General features: G+C 41.0%; 2 protein-coding genes across 2 annotated transcripts in view; one reads left to right on the top strand and one right to left on the bottom strand.

Annotated features, from left to right (window-relative positions):
• ctnnal1 (catenin (cadherin-associated protein), alpha-like 1) overlaps positions 1 to 15,245 on the top strand; it is a 54,193-nt gene extending 38,948 nt beyond the window's left edge. Inside the window, exons 4-19 of the mRNA XM_005932929.2 lie at positions 17 to 136; positions 1,514 to 1,603; positions 1,862 to 2,032; positions 2,599 to 2,799; positions 5,455 to 5,541; positions 5,817 to 5,975; positions 6,793 to 6,885; positions 7,846 to 7,996; positions 8,609 to 8,646; positions 8,737 to 8,787; positions 9,153 to 9,307; positions 11,131 to 11,179; positions 11,726 to 11,782; positions 13,075 to 13,194; positions 13,898 to 13,981; positions 14,875 to 15,245. Coding sequence (XP_005932991.1) covers positions 17 to 136; positions 1,514 to 1,603; positions 1,862 to 2,032; positions 2,599 to 2,799; positions 5,455 to 5,541; positions 5,817 to 5,975; positions 6,793 to 6,885; positions 7,846 to 7,996; positions 8,609 to 8,646; positions 8,737 to 8,787; positions 9,153 to 9,307; positions 11,131 to 11,179; positions 11,726 to 11,782; positions 13,075 to 13,194; positions 13,898 to 13,981; positions 14,875 to 15,045 — 1,797 coding nt within the window. The 3' untranslated portion in view covers positions 15,046 to 15,245. The remainder of the gene's footprint in view (positions 1 to 16; positions 137 to 1,513; positions 1,604 to 1,861; positions 2,033 to 2,598; positions 2,800 to 5,454; positions 5,542 to 5,816; positions 5,976 to 6,792; positions 6,886 to 7,845; positions 7,997 to 8,608; positions 8,647 to 8,736; positions 8,788 to 9,152; positions 9,308 to 11,130; positions 11,180 to 11,725; positions 11,783 to 13,074; positions 13,195 to 13,897; positions 13,982 to 14,874) is intronic.
• A 1,187-nt stretch (positions 15,246 to 16,432) lies between these two features.
• On the bottom strand, positions 16,433 to 19,536 carry abitram (actin binding transcription modulator). The gene is made up of 6 exons (XM_005932930.2): positions 19,354 to 19,536; positions 19,114 to 19,165; positions 17,470 to 17,599; positions 17,314 to 17,390; positions 17,166 to 17,235; positions 16,433 to 16,907 (listed from the first exon to the last, which is right to left on the bottom strand). The coding sequence occupies exons 1-6, from the start codon at positions 19,433 to 19,435 to the stop codon at positions 16,770 to 16,772; spliced, it is 549 nt and encodes a 182-aa protein (XP_005932992.1). The 5' UTR covers positions 19,436 to 19,536; the 3' UTR covers positions 16,433 to 16,769.
• Between the last annotated feature and the right edge of the window lie 400 nt (positions 19,537 to 19,936).

Below are 19,936 nucleotides of genomic sequence, written 5' to 3'. Positions count from 1 at the left end.
TTCTTCCTGCTTTCAGGTTCTGGTAACGCTCGATCATCTGGAAAGAGTCAGCACCTTCCAGGAATTTGTTCAGATTTTCAGCCAGTTTGGCAACGAGATGGTGGAGTTTGCTCACCTGACGGGAGACAGACAGAATGTGAGTGGCATCTTAAGAAACACAATCTGGTTATTTTTGCTTGAAGAGGATAAAAATCCTCAGTTTACTTAAAAAAAAAAATCCCTCATTAAATGAAAACGCTTGCAAATTTGTATCCGAAGTCTTTTCAATTCTGCAACACTGAAAAACATGTTTGTTTATTCATATCGGCCTAATCTTGCAAACATTGATTTCGTAAACGTGATTTTCTGAATGTGAAAGCAGGCGATGAAATTGCACTTTAAAACCTCATGTACCTACACTGTGAATGTGCCGGCAAACTCAGAACAAATCAATAACACACGTGTCAAATATTTACACTCCCCAGCAAATCAAACAATTACAGATTAACAAGGCTTCCTCTGGTTTCTTTTGTTTCCATCAAGTTTCTTCATCTCTTTCAGTGTCTATTTATTCTCCCAACCAATGTCTCAATCCATAAAAGAAATGCACTGGTCAGTTATGACTCACATCTCTCAAATACAGTTTGCAACACGAGTCTGAGCTGTGCTTTTAGCAGTCCTTTCTCTTTGCAGTTTATCAGCTATCCAAATTTGCAAGACAAAACTTTTGCTCAAAGCTTCAAAAACAGTCCAACTTCAGGCAGCTAACTTTGTACTGTCAGAGAGTGCTAATCCTATTTTGATCCATACATCCAGCCTCTGCAGCTAAAGCGCTTTGCCTGCAGAAGTTGATGCAAAGTGCAACGGCTGCGATATCTCTACAGGGAGGGGAGGATCGACCATCCCTCTTTCTGAATTTCATCAGGTCTCGTGTTTTGACACACACGTCACGTCTCTCTCCAACGCTCCTCGTTGCTGCTAATGCTCTCTCCCCTCATTTGCCACCCTGTTTTGTGTGTGTGTGTGTGTGTGTGTGTGTGAGTGTCAACTCCAGCTCAAAAATTCACACGCGCACACATTGCTTTAGAAAATCTACCATCTTCATCTATTGAGGCCAGGCGAGCACAGAGGCAAAAATAATGACAGATAATCACACCGTCTTTGTAATCTATGGCGAAGTGCCCAGAAAGGAGTTGATTCAGCTGCCTTTTCCAAATCCAGTGTCTACATAATTCAAGCTGCCTATTTCTGAGCGGAGTACACAAAGAAGATGCGGCAGGTCAGCCACAGTGTATGTTCTTTTCTATTCCGGTAGCATCTCTTTTTGATAGATAACAGCTCACCTATTAAGTTTCATGCGTGTAACTTGGAAACGGATCTGTGTTTCGTTTGGGCGTCCCTTCACACAGCATGAAAGATTTGTTGAATAGCTTTGATGCTTCATGTCCCTTGCTCACCCTGAGAGTTCTAAGACGCCGTAACTTAAGTAAAGCCACCCAAAGCCATCTGGTGTGTGTGTGCGTTTGCGCTGCAGGACTTGAAGGATGAGAAGAAGAAAGCCCGGATGGCAGCAGCTAGAGCAGTGCTGGAGAAGTGCACCATGATGCTCCTCACAGCCTCCAAGGTAAACCGCCGGCCCACCAACACTGGGCCTCGAGGCAAGGTTTATCAATTCTGTTCGCCTTAAAGATTTAAAGCCTTCTCGGGTTTCTCAAGACTCAAGATTTTTGGCCCACTTTGGCTTTATTATTAACACTAACCAAAGTCACATCATCATAAAAGAAAAATACTATCTGTGGTTGAAAAACATGAAAAATGACAGAAGTTCAGAAGAGCATGACAGGGTGTAGGTTTGACATTTCACATCTTATCCCTACCAAAGACTTGCCTGAGGCACCCAGACTGTGAGTCGGCGCGGATCAACAAAGACGCCGTGTTCCACCGAATGCGCTGTGCCCTGGAGCAGGTCATCGAGATTGTCACTGAAGCACGGAGCTGTGGGGAGAACAGGATCCTTCCTGCCAGCATCTACAATGGCATCAAGGAATTTAAGGTAGGTTTAGAGATTACACTTCGCACGAGTCATGGTGAAGGCTTCAGATTAATGACGCTGACGTGTGTTAGCCCGTGAAGTTAAGTAGTGATCCTCTTTTGTTAATGCAAAGCGCTATTTAAGCGTCACAGCAGTTACTCATCATCCGATTTTTGGAGTGTTGATTTGTGGTCGCACAATTGGCATTTGTTGCATTCACGGTGTTTGCTGTAGCTTCAGATGTGACTCAAACAATCAACACAGAGGAGCAGACCTACTCATTTAGTAATTTGGCTCATACGGTTGAGTGAATCACCAGTAAACCTACCTCATGCTTACTAATCTTCTCTCTCCTCCGTGTGCGCTGATGTGCAGATGAAACAAACGAACACTTGTAAAAACATTTTTAAGGAGGGGTTTTTTCCACTGAGATAAAAGAAAGAGGAAAGTATTTTAATGAAAAGGCCTGAGATGCTTATTGCTTTTAATGATCGTCCCGGCTGCTTTTAATCTCTTCTCATCTACTTTCCAAATGTTCCTTCAATTCACCGCAATTCCCAACTTTCCCCCCACCCTGCCTTCTGCAGTCCGGCGTGGAGTGCCTGCGGGAGAACCTATACTCCTTGTCACCGCAGAGCATGTCCAGCCAGCTGGAGGCTCTGGTCGAGCGGACAGAGGACTTCACTGATTCGGCCTACACCAGTCATGAGCAGCGTCAGGCCATCCTTGGACTGTGCCAGCTGGCGCGCCAGGACACCCAGCAGCTGGTACACGCCTGGGTTGAGGCGGTATGTTGGCACATGCAGACAGGCTTTCACAGATGTACACAGAGACACAGGAATATTCATAAAAAAGCCATACATTTCTGTATAAAGACTATCCACAAGTTCTTATCAGATTCGATTAGATAAAACTTTATTAATCCCTCGGGTGGTTTCCTCCGGGAAATTCGGTTTCCAATAGCACAGCACCGACAGAAGTTACAGAATGTGAGCAGAAATATACCATATATACACATATATAAATACAGAGACATATATAAATACAGAGTATACAAAGGGATAAATAGAATAAGAATCCAAGGGAATTTCACATTTCAAGTATTCTGTAAGAGGCTTCAGGTATTGGTAGGTTATAAAAGATGCAAAGAGTAGGAGCTATAGATGCTGATGTTGAGTTATTGCAAAGAAAATACAATATGTATTTATTCTGATCCTTTTAAGACTGCTGTTTATCATATACAGGACTGCACAGAAAACTTGAGCAGCCCTAATTTCTTTATATTTTGCTACGAAAATAGGAAATGGGTGCAGTAATTAAAAAAACATCTGCAAACATATATGGAAATGCAGAATATAAGGCGAGAACAATTCTAATAAGCCTGAATATCAATATTTGGCATGACGACTTTTGTTCTGAACTCTCTTAGGCAGCTTTCTTGTAATTTGTTGAAATAGTCTTCGGGAATAGACGTCGAGGCTACTTGAGGAACATTCAAAGCCCTTCTTTGGATGTTGGCTGCCATTAGTTCTGTTCTCTGTCATCATGATCACATCCCAAGATGCTTAAAAAATGTTGCGGTACAGACTCTGGAGAGGTGAATCCATGACTGATAGTGCTGCTTTCTGTGTTTTCCTATCTAAGTATGCTTTTACTGCACCGATGATGTTTTCCAGATGCTATTACATGGTGGATCAAATCAGATTGTAGACAGACGGAGCCTCCACCATGTTTTGCAGATGGTTGTAGACTATTACTGTTGCATCTTTCTCCTAACTTCAGACCAGTTGCTACTGATTTTCAGTTAAGTTCTTGTGTAATTTGGCAAACCTCAGACCAATTCTGATAAGGCTTTGACCAACAGTGCTGATGAAAAGATCACCTTACCACTAACAGGTTCTGTGTCGGTTGGGTTTTTTTTCCTATTGCTTGACCTGCAGACACTGTTCATCTAATTTTTATTTTTAAAACCCGACACTTCTCCAATCCTCCACACAATTTCCTCTTCTTTTTTTTTTAAAGAGACACTGCACACAATTATGAGAGATGCAGAGTTTTCCGTTAATAGCTCTTTAGGTTGGTCCAGAAATATTTTTTTGGGGAACAAATGATGTGTTTTGGTGACTGGCTTTTACTAACAGTGTCTGATGATGCATTTTAACTTTGATTCTTTGCTAAGTTGTCTGCTAAGCGTAGTTTGATCCCTTTTTATGTTTGAATGATTGATAGGCCTCTTGACTTAACAAACAAAAAAATGGTCAGACACAAGGACTGGACGGAAAATGAGTTTTAAACAGCCCATGTCAAAAGAAAAACTTCAGAAAGCTTGAAGAACTATTGCTTAATACCATTTTACAAAAGCAGTCTGGCTCCTTGGAGCCAGTACTGTATGAACATTCACTGCATTTGTTTTTAGTCTATTAGTCAGACAAACCAAGCACATTTAAACCACCACAGTGACCTCAGATAAATTCTGAAGTCAAAATGTAATAGATTTGAAAAATTAAAATATTAAGAAATTGTTAAAGAACATAATAGTCAGGCTTTGATAAATGTATTCTCAAGTGGGAACAATCTTGTGTTTATCTCTGCGCAGCATGCAGTGTGGCTGTTTAAACACAGCTCCGCAGACAGAAACTCATACAGGCAGACCCACACACATTAGCATTAGGCCCCCCTCCTCCTACAAACTCACTTACTCATTCACCTTGCCTCCTCAGTTTCTTTTCACACATCTCTCCTGGAACAACATAGCATAATAACCCACCTGAATCACTGTTTTTACCGAGGCTCATTGAGCTGTGAAAGAAAATGTTGTGTTCCTCCTCATTCAGCGGTGTCTCCTTGGCCTTCAGAATTGATGGACTTGCGAAACGCAAGTCATTATGTTGCAGTTTCTAGTTGTAAACTTTTTTTTTTCCAGTGTACTCGGAGTACACAGAGATGCTACTGCTGCAAAACTGTACAGTACTGCCTCATCAAGCCTTTGCAGCTGAAGGTCGTGTGGGGACTGGAACACTGCATTGTTTTCAAACTGCTGAGAAAGATGTGCAAATACTCTAGGATCTTTAATTTGTGCTTTTCAGTGTTGTTGTAGCACATTTAGCAGCATTTCTGTCTGAAATTAGGAGAATTTGCTGTGAATTACTTCAATTATGTAATTGCTTTGAATCTTTTTATTCATATTGCACTGAATCATGTGCTCTAATGCCTTCTTCTCTCCTCATATCCAGGATATAATGAGCCACAAATGTAATTAAAATATCAAAACCTGTGCTGCTAATGCATTCAATTCCTCTCTTTTTCCAGTCATATCTCATACTCTACTCATGTAAATTTGTGTTCGTGTTAGTCTCCTGCTGCATGTTTATCTAATGGATGGAGCATGTAAAAGCACACGGTGTCTCATGTTTTATTCTCCTCTTCTTCTGTCATCGGAGCAGCAGTCTGTCCACGCCAAAGAGGCCACGAAGGACATGGAGGTGGCCATCCTGAAGACGTCCCAGAGTGTCAGCGACCTCAGACGTGAGGTGAGCAGCAGTCTGTCGCTGACTGTGAAAAGATGTTCCTGGTTACAGAATCGGACATGACTGAAATGCCTCTGACTTGCTGGTGGTGCCTCTGTAGCTGCTTTCCTCGCTTTTATTTTCCCAGCACCTCAGCCCACCTGCTGCTGCCTGTGTCACCTCTGCTCTTCTTACCTTTTTTGGTTTGGTTTTTTTGTCCCCGTTTCTCTTCAAATGATCATTCTCATTTGTGCCTTTTTTTAAAAGCTCTTTTATTTAACCTTTGTTGACTCCGTCAGCTCCACAAGGTTGCGGTGGGTCGAGCCTCAGATTTGCTGAAAGTTCATGGGGAGCAGCTGCCTCTGCGGGCTCTCAAAGCAGCAGGCGCCGAGGGAAACCTGGAGGAAGTGGCAGAGTATTCGCGCACGCTCACTGAGCAGAAGGAGCAGCTGGTGGAGGTAGGTGGGATCAGGGGCACAGGGAGCAGAGGAACTAGTAGGAGGGTGACGGCTACTTGAATCTGTGGATGGAAATCAGTAGTAATGTTTGCATTTATCTGGTTCATTACCTTCTGATCTCACAGTAATCACTGCGCCTTTTTAGGAAAACATACTCATAAAATAGCACATTAAAAAAAACCAGGTGCTTAAAAGAAAAAAAAATGTTTTAAAATGTTAAAAATCAAAAACAATACTGATCATTGAGGTGCTCAGAAGATGACGTCGAGTGGATGATTGGTGAAAATGGAAGGGATTTTTTTTGTTATAGGTGAGATTCCACAATGCTTGAGCACAAAGGGTAGTTTACGCAAGACATTTGTCTATAATTTTAATAATTTGGCCAAATGATTGCGTTTTTGCCGCCGAGTGTCATGCCGTTAGCATGTTCCTCTGCCAACAAGGTCATGTGATCTGACAGGTTTGTTACCAATTACTCAAAAAACATTAAGGACAGATTTGCATGAAAATTTCACCAGGTTGGCCTCATTTTAAGAGATTGGTCCAAATAGAAGTGATTAATTAAATGGAAGTGGAGCTGATTCAGATTTGCAGCCAGGAATTTTTTGGAAGGATTGTTTACCATTGTGGGAGAGGGCAAAACTGGATCGTCACAATCTTCACACAAACATGTCAAGTATTTTAAAAAAGAATTGCACATTCTTAATTTAGAGCTGTGGACTTTTTGTGCTGGGGGTATACATACTGCTCTTTTTAGGGATTGCCTCATGTATGCTTTGTGTCAGAAGCTTTATTTTCCATCTCTGTTTCACTCCAGACGTGTCGGCTGTTGTGCCATGTGTCGGGCACAGAGCCATTAGAGATCACCTGCATACACGCTGAGGAGACCTTCCATGTCATTGGTCCACAGGTAACACAATCTGTCTAATCATTATCCGTATAAATAATTACTTTATTAAATTCAGCACTATTAATATACGCCCTTGACCGAATGTGTAAATAGCAGTAGATGGGAGTAAAGAGTCTGGTAAGTAATAAAAGTTGACTTAATTAAGCTGCAGATACGGGTCGTTCCATTCAGCACTTTAATTGTGTGTCTATTAAGTCAAACTGGTCATTCTGTGGTTCAGGTGTAAAAATCAAACATGGGTAATAGTCTTCTTAATACGGAGGAAAAGTAGACGCTTAACTTCCCATCTCCTCCGTCTTCCTCCCACATCTTCAGTCCTTGGCTGAGAACATGCTGTCCACTTAGTCCCTCATCCCAGATCTAATTATGTTTGCTCTTAGAAACCATCCATGCCCGTAATTATCCGGCAATGTAGAATGTTCCCGCCTTGCAGCGCTAATGTCAGGCCCCACATGACTCCACAGTAATGACTCCGCTCCTAAGTTCAAAGGTCAGCCAATCAATAACCGTGCGGCATGAGGGTGGTAGTGATGATATCTCTCTCTCTCTCTCTCTCTCTCTCTGCACCCAGAGTAATGCAGGGGTGGCCCAGAGGGTAATTGGCTATTAAATACTACACTGTAGAGGATGGACATTGGGGGAAGGGAGGTGGTGAATAAGTGCGCTGGTGGTCATGTTTCATATTTGTCAAATTTTTCGAACATCGTACGTCAGTTTGATGTCAGGACCAGAAGTGTAGATATAAATTGCTACATATGTGTGAAACTGCTTCAGCGTGAGTCATGCTGAACTGTACTTAGCTGCCTGAACCCATTTTATGATGATAAGTCCTTAAATACTTAACAGTTATACAAGCTCAATTTATGAGCTTCATTCACAGGCACTTGGTTTACATTTTAGATCAACAGCAGCATATGTATGAATGTAGAATGTATCAGAATTGTTCACTCTTCTGCTCAGATCATCTCAGCAGCCCAGACGCTGGCTCTCCACCCATCTAGTAAAATTGCAAAGGAGAACCTGGAAGTGTTCTGCGAGGCCTGGGAGTCGCAGCTCTGTGACATGGCTCTGCTGCTGAGAGAGATCAACGACGTCTTTGAAGGCAGGCGAGGTCAGTTGAAATCACTTCATTGGTTGTCTGTGTCCATTCAGGTGAGTTGTGGTAAAAGGAGAGTACAAGTATGGGTGAGTTATAAAGGGCAAGGGAGTAGAGGTCAATGTGCCATCTGTGGTGTCTTAACTTTGGGGGGGGACAAAAAAAAGAAAGGAAAGAAAAGAAGATCCAATTCTATGAGAAACCTTGATGAATCATTTTCTTCTTGAAATTTTCAGCAGTATTAATAAAACTTAAGGCAGGCAGTATGAATGTATCTTTTCAAAATTAGTCATCACAGACCGTGGGAAGCTTTCTATCAAAGGAGTAACATCAATGCCATTGAACATCCCTGTATTCATTCCCCCTTTTTACACTCTCTCTATTTATTATTGTGCCAATAACCAGAAGTGTCCGAGTCATGGACAACAGCTCTGACGAGCTCTGCTGTTTGCACACTCGGTCACACACGCAGAGACAGAAAGTAGATACTCGAGTGTATTCGCGTGTGCTGCGCAGAAGTCTGTGTGCACGTATTTGTTTGAAAGTTAGATCCAAGTACTTTTACACGCTGTAGGTCTTTTTTTCTTTTTTTTTGTTTTTATAACAACAATAACTCTTTCTTCCTAGGAGACAAAAGGCCTTATTTGTCACTTCCTAGACCTGGGGTGAGTGTCACACCATTCATCCTCATAAATGTCTCAATGATACAAACGTTTGTAATCCTCTGATTAATACCGCTCTCTTTTTCTCCACAGAAGCACTTGGCGAACATGAAGACTGCCAAGGCTGTCAAGTTGGATGCAGAGGTAGCGCACACACCACCAAATCCTCGGGCTTTCAGCACAATACATCACGTCTCATCTTGTACCGTCTTTTGGCAGCAGTATATTCATCTCTAGGAAACATTGTGTCACTCTCTTGAAGAATTGATCGAGTTTGTATGGTAATGTGCTGCAATTTTGTTGGGCAGCACTTTTTCACACGCTGTACCGCCACAGAAAGCAGGATTATGCTGATTACAGGCTTTCCGAGTGTGTAAACAAGTGAAAAGTACCATGCTGGCTAATATACACTTTCAAAAAGACATCAATTACACTTCATCAAAAAGATTTGTGTGGTTTTTAAATTTTTTATTTATTTATTTTTTCCTTTTGCGCTTCTGCGTGCCCAGGAGCAGACAAGTATGGCCAAGCTGGGTCTGGAACTTCGTCTTCTGTCGTCAGATGTAGACACAGAGGTGGAAAAGTGGGAGGACCAGGAGCATGAAATTGTCCGGCAGAGCCAGAGCCTCGCCAGTATGGCCTACAACATGTACCTGTTCACCAGGTAGCCTTCTAGTATCACACTGACACACGCACACAAATTTTTTTGATATTATTTTAAAGCTCAGTGTTGTCAATCCCCTTAATCATCCCCGTTAATCTCTTAAGAGACATACAGAGCAAAAGTCTTGAGCCACCACTCTTTATATTTTGCTAGGAAAATGCCACCACATTTATTCTTCAAGACAACCTGAACTCTTTTAGGTAAGCTTTCTTGTCATTTCCTTAAGTAGTCTTCAGGAATAGTTTTCCAGGCTTCTTAAAGGACATTCAAAGCTCTTCTCTGGATGTTGGCTTCCTTTTGTTCTGTTGTCTGTCAACATGATCCCACACTGCTTCAGTAATGTTGAGCTCCGGACTCTGGGGAGGTCAATCCGTGACTGATAGTGTTATATTGTGTGTTTTTCTATCCAGGTATGCTTTTACTGTATTTGCAGTGTGTCTGTGATCATTATCGTGCTGAAAAATGAAACTGAAGCCACTCAGACACTTCCCAAATGGTACTGCAAAAACGTGAACTGTGTTCATAACTCCCAAAAGGTTGATTCTGTTCATCTGGACGTAGCGTTTTCAGTGGGAGAACTGTTTCGTCATTTATCCAAGTGACTGATCAAAGACCATTAATCATTGATCTTAGTGTTTTAAGAAGATCCCCAAACCCAACAACAGCAGTGTTTTTACAGATGAATGTAGACATTCAGTGTTGTAGCTCTCTTCTGACTTCCTCTGTACATATCGACAGTGATTCGAGCCAATAGATTCAAATTTTGATTCATCACTCTCTTGGGGTGGCTGTAGCTCAGGAGTTTGAGCACGATGCTGAATCCCAGGTTGTTCTCCAAATGCATTCATTGCAGCGTGAAAGTTAGAAAGTACTTAAGCATAGAAAAAAGTGCCATATGAATGGAGGTGAATGGGTGAATGTTATATAAAGTACTTTGAGTGCTCTAGTAAAGTAGAAAAGCACTATATAAGAACCAATCCATTTGCCATTTACCACACTATAAGACCCGTTCTCACTCATTTTTCAATTGAGGTCTTGTGTAATTTAGCACACCTCAGTCTTTTATCCCACTTTCCCTTCTTGAAGGATTGCCTTGACAGACACACTTCCACCAAGAACAAGGTCCAGATGCATCTCAGGTCTTTGGTTGTGTTTTGTTCCCATTTCTTAAAGACACGACTTTGAGCTACTTTTCATCTGCTGTAGATAGTATTTTTTTTTTTTAGCTGTGCTATTTCTTCTCTTGGTGCAAAAATGCTATTTCATGCCTGTCAGACTGTGTTATCTTTGACGTTTTTTTTCTGGATTCGACTTATAAATGGGAACTTTTTTTTTATTTTTTATTTTCCAACAGGCTGCTAGTAACAAAGTGTCTAAAAACACAATTTGCTAAGTTGTCAGTTATGTGCAGATGCAACACTTGTTCGTCGCTTGATTTAGGTGACTTTTTATGCTTAAATGATTCATAAAGTGTAACGTCCATTAACAAATAAACAGCAAAAACATTGTACTGAAAATGGTCCGGTACAAGGACTGGACTGGAAATGAGTGAAAAAGCAGCCAATGTCCAAAAAACCAACTTTTAGAGACCTTCAGAAAGCCTGGAGAACTATTGCTCAAGACCACCTTTAAAAACTTACAAGAACATTTCAGTCATTTGAAGCAAATTATAAAGAAATGTGGCTTGTCTCAAGACTTCTGCACGGTACTGTATTTTCACAGATATTTTCTAAACAGAGTTGATTGCTTTGGAAGATGTTTGCCCTTGTGCATATTTCTAATCCGAGCTTCTCTTTATTATTTCCTGCATGATTGATCCACAGAGGGGAGGGACTGTTGAAAACAACGCTAGATCTTTTTCATCAAGCTGAGGTATTTTTCATTAAGCTTGCTCTGTTTGTTTTCCTTCTATTTTATTGAAGTCGTAAATGAACGCATCTATCGTCCAGTTCCACCTGATACACGCTGAAGCTCGCAGATCGATAGGTTAGTAAATGCAAGGATCCCTTCATTCACGACCCTGAAATGCAGATTTCACCGGGCATTACGGGGATTTATGAGTGCAGTGGGAATATAGCGTGGCAGATTCCCGGCCATCCCTGGCACATGGTGTAACAAGGTTTGTGCGTACGAGTGTTTCCTATTGAACTGGGATCTTTGCCAGTAATGTACAGTCATTTGTAGAATCAGGGACCGAAATGTCAGACAGGATTTATTCAATTTGTGTTGAGCAGGGGAGATAAGCGAGGAAGAGGAGCGAGAGGGGAAAGAGACGGGAAGGCATACTGATAAGAAGAGCCAAGAAAAATCATAGTATTTACTGACTAGGCTTCTTTTTAGTTAAGAGAGCTTTAGTTTTTCTTCTGTGTGTGTGCGCAAGTTGTTTGATTTTTGTCTCTTTTCTGACCTACTCTTAAGGTTCTTTCTGAAGAGGGGCTCCAGCTGTGCTCATCTCTCCGCACTTTTTCCTCTCAGGTATATTCCCATGCAATTAATCTATCTTGAACACACCAAAGCACAACGATTCATATAATGCAATTCCAAATAATGTTTTTTTTCTACAGTAGGCATTTATAAAGAAATCTAATATAAAGAACAAAAGGGGTTTTTTTCCAAGTAGAAATAAAATGAATACAGTTGAGTATGAACCAGGAGAGAAGTTCACTTTATGCACAGTATTTTCTTGCTTGTCTTGTAGCATGTGATTGGCTGCAGCGTAGTAAGACAGAGCTAAGGAGATCGTTATAGCAAAGCAATAATGAAAGAATTGTTTATTTTCTCCTGAAAATGGGGAGATACTAACCAACTCTGTGTGCACACACACACACACACACCCTCCGATACTAATACACACCCGTATCACACGTTGTGGCATGCCACGGTGCCAGGTCTGGCTTATAAATCACACAGCGAGAGCAGGAAATTAAGGCTGTCACACACTTTCACCATCCTCTTGTCCTCCTCTCAGACTCCAGTTTCAACAAAAGTAGCCTTGGTGCTTTCCTTCCTTTTAGCTCTCAACAAACTTCTTCCTCAGGTCCTCCAAGTTTAATTAAATGGCTCCTTTTGACAGCCTTTAACGACTGCCATTTGTCACCGCCGTGTGTCCGAGGCTGCGTGTGTTTGCGCACATGTGAATGGGCAGAGGGGGGTGAGAGCGGAGGGGGAGGTGGGTTGACTGCGACCGCCCAGGAGCAATTCATAATCAGGAGGCCCGGCTCTTCAGCTTCCTTCATGCTTTCTGATTAATTACATCAAACAAACTGGTGCTAATGGAGTCCCTCTGTCTCACCCTCCACTCCTGTAGTTCTTTGGCACCAAACACACAAAGCACATCTGTGTAGCTCTAATTATGCAGATGAGATTAAGCATTTTTTTTCTTACTAAGGTTTAAGAGGTTTTATATGTTGTTGCTGGGCATGAATGACAAGGGATTGAGGTCTTGGGTCATTGGTGGCATGTATCTGTGTAGACTACGATCTGGGGATTAACTCGGATGGATAACAGACTTAAGCAGCAGATCATGGCTATTGCTGATGGATTACATCAAGCAGCCCTTTTTTTTAAAAAACTTCTTTTTCTTTAATCCACTTCTCCTTTTCCCGATGCTTAATTTGTATTTGACCACGAGCCCTGTGAATCTCGTTCAGTAAATCTATCAACGTCTGCACATATTAACTCTCCCAGCGAAGTGCCGTTATACAACCGTGTCTTCTGTTCTGAAAGACATCCCACCCTCCCTCTGTGTGTACCTCTCTCTGTTCCAGTTGGTTGATGAGGAAAAGACTGTGGTGATGACAGAAATGGAGAAGCTGCTGGCTTTGTGCCAACAGCTGCAGATGGGGGCTAAGACTCCTGTACAGGGCAAGGCTGCCACCTTCCAGAAGGTAACCATACTACACCTGTCTGTGTTTTTATCTCTCTTCTTGTTAGTGTCTGCACTCTTTATTAGGAAAAAAAGAAAACCAATTACTTATTTTTGCCTGAAGTCTGTTCGGTTTGGTGGACGTTAAATAAGTAATATCACAGAGATCGAACAAAGCAGATAAAGAGTGTTTCCACTGAAGGACCGAAGAAGCTCTGACACTATCACAACTATCACCCCAACAACCAATGGGTATCATTAAAGCGCTGAACACACAATAGGGCATGACTAATTGTGTTCATTACTGGCTTCAGAATAATCTTTCAGTTATCTTTGAGTAATACGAACATCTAACGCAGGATGCTGGGTTAATGAATGTCTATGAGGAATTAATGAGCACCTTGGACGGGGATGAGCTGCCTTTGCTCACCTTGTAATAAAGGCGCTGGTTTGGAATCAAAAGGACACGATGAAGAATAGCATGCTCAAGGCTGATTAATTAGTGCCTCTTTTATATGTATTGGCTCCCGCCTCTATATCTCTTTACCTTCACATCGACCGTATCATTTATCTCGAACGGTAGAGAGAGCCTGTCTTACGGGGGTTGGTAGGACATGGATGAGGAAACGTTAAATTACAGGGTCAGTGTAGTTTAGTGCTGCTGCTGCAGTGAATCTCTATGCGTGGACCCTTAGTGATGTATTATTTTACGTCTGTGCTTTCAGGTGGACTCATTCATTCAGGCAACCAGGAGCATCCTGAGTGTGGTCCTCTCCCTCCTGCCATGCTGTAACAAGCTCAATAGAAAGGTGACATCCACTGACCTGGACACTTTATTGACAGGCAGCTTGAACATATATATGAAAGTATAGAAAAAGCTTGGAGATCTTATTATCCAGATACATATGCAAACATCACAGCACGCTGACACTTGCAAACATGTACCTTTTATTTTTAGCACGCAGCAGATATACAGCAGCGCCTGTGTTCATTTATAGCTATGTTTTGCAGGGGATGGTCAATATCTTTGCCTCCTTTTTTTGCTGTCTATCAAAAAAGTCTCCAGTGAGTTGCTAAGTGTCTGCGATTTTGAGCTGAAATCCTTGTTGAAGCTAAAAGGTGTCAGTTGTTGGACTGATTGCCACTGAAGCACATTCACAAGATCAAACCGTAGACTGTAAGCAGAAAGCTGCAGCTGGCATTGGCAACTCAACTTTTTACTCGAAGCTTCTCTTTGGGCTTTAAGTTCAACACATCATGATTTTCTTTTTCCACAATTTTTTTTTTTTTTTTTTTCTTTTCTTAAATGATCATGATTTTCGAGAGCCGCAAGTGACCGCATCTACACCAGCGCGTGAAGGAGTGCTATGTTACCGGCTAGGTAGTGAGTTCAATTAAATTCAGTTTTATTTATAAAACAGTTGCCTCAAGACGCTTTAAAGTTGCATCCAGAGATGCTATAGATTTCCATAACTAATATCTGAAAAAAAAAAAAACCTTGGTGATGTAGTTTTTTTTGGGTTTTTTTAATAACATAAACACAGCAACATAAAAAGAACTGACTCCAGTACAAGCAATCAATATTTCATATAAAAATATTGATTATGTCAGCTTTGTGTGTATAAACAGTTAGAAATGAGCCATTGTATTTTGCCGTTTGTTTGTTTTTTCACTTTTACTCTCCTGTGTCATTTACTTTCAGTACAAGTCAGAGAGGAACAGCCTCAGTTCCCCACAGGATTGGAGAGAAAGGCAAGACGCATCCACACCTGTCAAAGAGGAAGGAGCTCTCAACACCAAGAACAGCAACGGATTTGGCGTTAAATCTTTGGAGCAGCACATGGCTGGTCTCAACCTCCTTGAGAGCAAATAATCCCAGGCAATCTCTTCCTTTGTCCACTCTTCCCGATAAAGCAGCACATAGCTGACCTCACCTCTCTGGAGAAAATATGATCTTAGAAATAGCCCCAGTCCCCACCCCCATCCATCATTCAGTACTAGTCTGGTAAAGATGGTTGACTTGGCTCAACCGGAATTTGCATTTCCTGCCTGGATGATGTTTGCACAAGAAAAGAAAAAAAAAGGAAAAGCAAGTCTATGCTCTCTTTCCCACTGAGGTTGATTTAATCCAAGGTAGCGTTTCACCTGAAGCACCAGTTCCACCCCAGTCCACAAGATGGAGTTATTACTACACACACACAAAAAAAAGTTTTCAAAAAAAGTGAGGCCTGTCACAAACCTGATTTTTTTATTTTTATTTATTTTTTTAAATATTTTTTCTTGCTTCTGAATTAATAAACTAATTAAAAGTCAGGAGAGAACTCCACTTGATGCTCAGCTCAGCCATACATCTGTCTTCACTATGTGCCTCTGTGTGACAAGCCTCTGTGTTTTGTGGTGTTCTGTAATTGTGTTGCACAAGTTATGTAAAAAAAAAAAAAGTAAAATTAAGATCCACAATGCATGACGCCATCATTACCAAACCCCCGTGTTTGAGTCTCCTGTGGTCACAGCCTTGTAATGTGACACTTTCTTTGTAATGCGCGCCACAGCAGTACACCACGATCACTTGCATTATATTGAGCACCTCATTTACATTAGGTTTTACAAGCTGACCACACTACATAACATGCAATGGATGTCTAATAGCCATTATTGTACGACATTCCCCATGTGCCATGCTAGTAGGAAAATGCAAAAAAACAAAAACAAATGCCAAATACGATTGTTCTTGCGTCTTCTTACTGTTATAAAATATAAAACATAGTCCTCCAGTGTTAATGGAGACACTTTTATTTAAGCCGGGTTTCTCGACTTGATCGAACCTCTGTTTATATTGTCCTGAGAATTATACGAACCAGTCTACATGGCATACTTTCTCTCAAAGAAATGAAACAAGTTTGAACTGGCACACGTGTAAAGTGGAACCTTGAAGTGTACTTGTTATGAAGACTATCATTGTGAAGCTGCCTAACAGACCATTATGTATTAAATGGTATATATTACTTGGTACTTGAAGCATATGTATCCCGAGGTAATCACTTTGGTACTAGGAGAGGGAGTTAGAATGAATGAAATGTATAACCACACAGGAAGCTTTAGAGAATCACTGTACAGTGAGAGCAGCTAAGACTGCTGGGTAACGTAGTGCCGCCAGAGATGTGACGAAATCGTATCTAGTTTTGGACCACCGTTTCTTTTGACGATTCAAAGGTTATTAAAAGTGACACAAAAAAATAAACAATATTTTTCTTAAATTATTGTTTGTCTTTCTTTATATTCGACAGAAATACTTCAAACTCATGATTAGTATGTAACAAGAAAATAAAAGCCACTGTTCATGCGTTCTACTAGTTCCTTATTATATTTATCAAATTGGCAAATCCAAGCATAGGCAAATTACTTGAAATCTGACTGCTTCTTGGATCCTTAAAATGTTAAACACTTTAAAAAAGGAAAAATATAGAATAACCTAGATACACAGTGCTTCATTATAAACAAAAGCCTTTCAGTCTTCTGCTAACTTTTAAGTGCATGAGGGAAAGAAACTCTCCCACAATAGAACGGGCTTGAATAAGGCAGGAATGTGGGGAACTGTCAAGATGGTTGGGACTGGGCAGAGCTGCGTTTGGAGACGATGTTCTCAAACTCGTCTCTGTTTAGAAGATTTTCTGTGATGCTCTTGCTCTCTTCAAACTTTGGCAGGATGACGGCGATGTATCCTTCGGTGGATGGCTGTAGAGATTTGACAAACCAAGCATTGTTACATGTGTTTATGAATCTTTACTAGTGTTATCTAATCTCCTCATAGGCATATGAAGCCGTGTCACCATCAGGTATGCTAAATTAATGTCAACTACTCATGTAAGGGTGTTTAACAGGGAAAAAAAAAAAGGTACAGTACGCAGTAATAGTATGCAGATGGAGACATGTTAAAGATGACATGTAATGTACTTTACATTTACATGTGTAAGGTAAAATTGTAGGTTTTACCTTTTCCAGCAAGAGATTCGGAGTTTCTAAAATGTTCTCTTTGACTTCCAGAAGACGACCCCGAATGCAGCTAAACCAGCCAGTGATGAAGATGTATGAGCACGTGGAAGATAAATATATACTTTAACAGTCAAAGACAGACTTTTACCTGTAGATTGTGTACTCTGTTTCATCTGTGCATGTTATCCTGCATAACGGTGCAAAATCAGTAAGGAACTGTCCCCCCTGTCGTACAGGCCAAAAAAGGAATGTTAGGATAAATGTACGAGCACACAGACCAAAATCCAGAGCTTTATTAACTTACCCGCTTGGACTTCCCAGAGACTTTATTTTCCAGCCGACTGCAGCCATTACTGATCTGGTAATTGATGCTTTTGATTGTGCGTCCGTTTTGTAGAATTGGGTGAGTCTCTGCTAAAGTGATGACACATATTCTGCCAAGAAAAACATTCTTTTAAGAATCTATCAAGCTCCTTTTAAAATCTATATTTCTCTAGCGACATACTGATGTAGAAGTGATAAAAATCACTCATACCGAGCAGGGATTACATCGTGTAACAAATACAGTGTAATGTAGAATCAAATTATTATTATTCCCCATTTTCTCAATTTCTTTCCTGAGAAAACTTCCACTTAGTCATGATCAGGCCTACAAAATACATTAAGCTGCTGTTCTTCTTTTAGCTGTTCCCTTTAGGGGTTTCTTCAAACCACTCAACTTGAACTGTCCCTCCAATGAACTCATTTCTAATCTTGTCTATTCAGGTCACTCCCAATGAAAATCTTAACACCTCCAGCTCAGAGCTTCCTGTCTTTTTGTCAAAGCCACCGTCTCCAACCATACATCATAGTAGGTCTCACTACGATCAGAAAAATATTCCCTTTCACTCTTGCTGCTATCACTCTGCCACAAATCACCTCTGACATTCATCTCCACCCCGCTTGCACTCTCTTCTTCACCTCTTTTTTGTGCTGTCTGTTGCTTTTGACACCAGGTATTTATACTCTTCCACTGTCACTACCTCTACTCCTTGCATGTTCATCTTTCCATCTGTCTTCACTTTCATTCACACACATATATCAAGTCTCGCGTCAACTGACTTTCATCCCTCTTCTCACCAATGCGTATGTCTACCTTATCAGGTTCTCTTTCACCTGCGCCCTATAGAGCACAATGTTGTCTGCAAACATCATAGTCCACAGAGACCCCTGGCTGACCTCATCTGTGAACCTGTCCATTACCACTGCAAACAAGGAAGGGGCTCAGAGTGGTGATGTCATGCCATGCCACTGCTACCTTGAACTCATCTGCGAGTCCTACCAAACACCTCACTGTTGTCTCCCGGTCCTCATACATGTTCTGCACCACTCTCACATACTTCTCTCCTACCCCTGATTTCCTCATGTAGTACCGCACTTCATCTCTTGGCACTGTATCACATTCTTTTTCTTGATCCAACTCCTGACCTTCCCTGTACTCCTTCATCACTCTCAAAGCATATTTGTAACTGTAGTGCTCTTTCTTAGCGTACTTCCTCTCTTCTTAACATAGCTTCAATAAATCTTTCCCATATCTTCATGGTATGGCTCATCAACTTTACCCCTCTGCAGTAACTAAAGCTCACACTTGTTCTTGAAAATCTGTACCAATACACGTCTTCTGTATTCCTCAGGTATTCTCTGACTTTCCAAGATCGTGCCAAACAAATCTTAGTCCAAGACAATTCCATACCTCCACGGGTATGTCTTCTGGACCAACTTCCTTTCCACTCTTCATCTTTTTCATGGCTATTCTCACTCCCTAATTCACCACCTGTCTTCTCTCATGCGTCAGGAAGAGCATCCAGCGTAAAATCTTAGCCAAATCAAACATACAAAAGGTCCATTAACATACAGTGAATCATAGCAATTGGTGTGACTCATGGTCACTTGGTCAACCTCCTGTTACCTGTTTGAATGCTGTAAGATGCAATGGTCCTCGCATGGCTTTCCCTTCATGTCTAAAAACAAAAAATGAAAAAAGGTGTTCGTGACATTAAAAGCAAAATAAAAAAACCCCATCTATTCAGACTAAAACTAAAAGTTAACGCCATCTCCCCCTGAACACTTAAGTTCACCTAACGTTAGCTCACTTAGCTTAGCTACTTAGCAAGTATAGATGAGACACGTTCACATGGACGTTACTTACCGGCTCTGTACCAGCGTGTGTAATATCGGTCGATAACTGAAGGAGCATTTGCTTTGGTATCTTCATGTTCCACGCTCTCCATGTAAAATAATAACACTGGAAAATTAATTTAAGATATTAGCTTGGCGTCAACTTGTCTTGTCGGACAGTAAATAGTGCAGCACCGGGCAGTCCGTCCTTGAAATATATCCGAAAACCCCAAAGGCAAATAATTCTGGCTGTTCTTTTGTTTTGTACAGCGATTCGCATTTCTTTGTAGTGAATCTTCATTGACAGCAATAAACAATAAATTATTAAGTTTAATATGTTCACCAGAATAGCTGGTAACTAACTACAGATAGTATCTTTTGAACAGTCTCTCACTTTTCACTAATCACAATATGTAAGATTGAGACAAAACAAAAAAACTTCAACCCTCCAGAAAAAAGGTCTTTCAAAACTTTAAAAAATGGTCTTTATTATTTCTATGCATGGAAACGTGCTTTAAGCGTTCAAATCTTACACAACAGAAAAAAGGGAAATCCACATTAAGTTATAGTGGAATAAACACACAAGTACATTTATTTACAAGTAAGTGTGTGTG

This window comes from Haplochromis burtoni, unplaced genomic scaffold (genome assembly GCF_018398535.1).
Source record: "Haplochromis burtoni strain Fernald_Lab_line unplaced genomic scaffold, NCSU_Asbu1 Contig_163, whole genome shotgun sequence".
Taxonomy (NCBI): Eukaryota; Metazoa; Chordata; class Actinopteri; order Cichliformes; family Cichlidae; genus Haplochromis; species Haplochromis burtoni.
The sequence above is the reverse complement of the archived record's forward strand: the minus strand, read 5'-3'. Positions and strand labels throughout refer to the sequence as shown.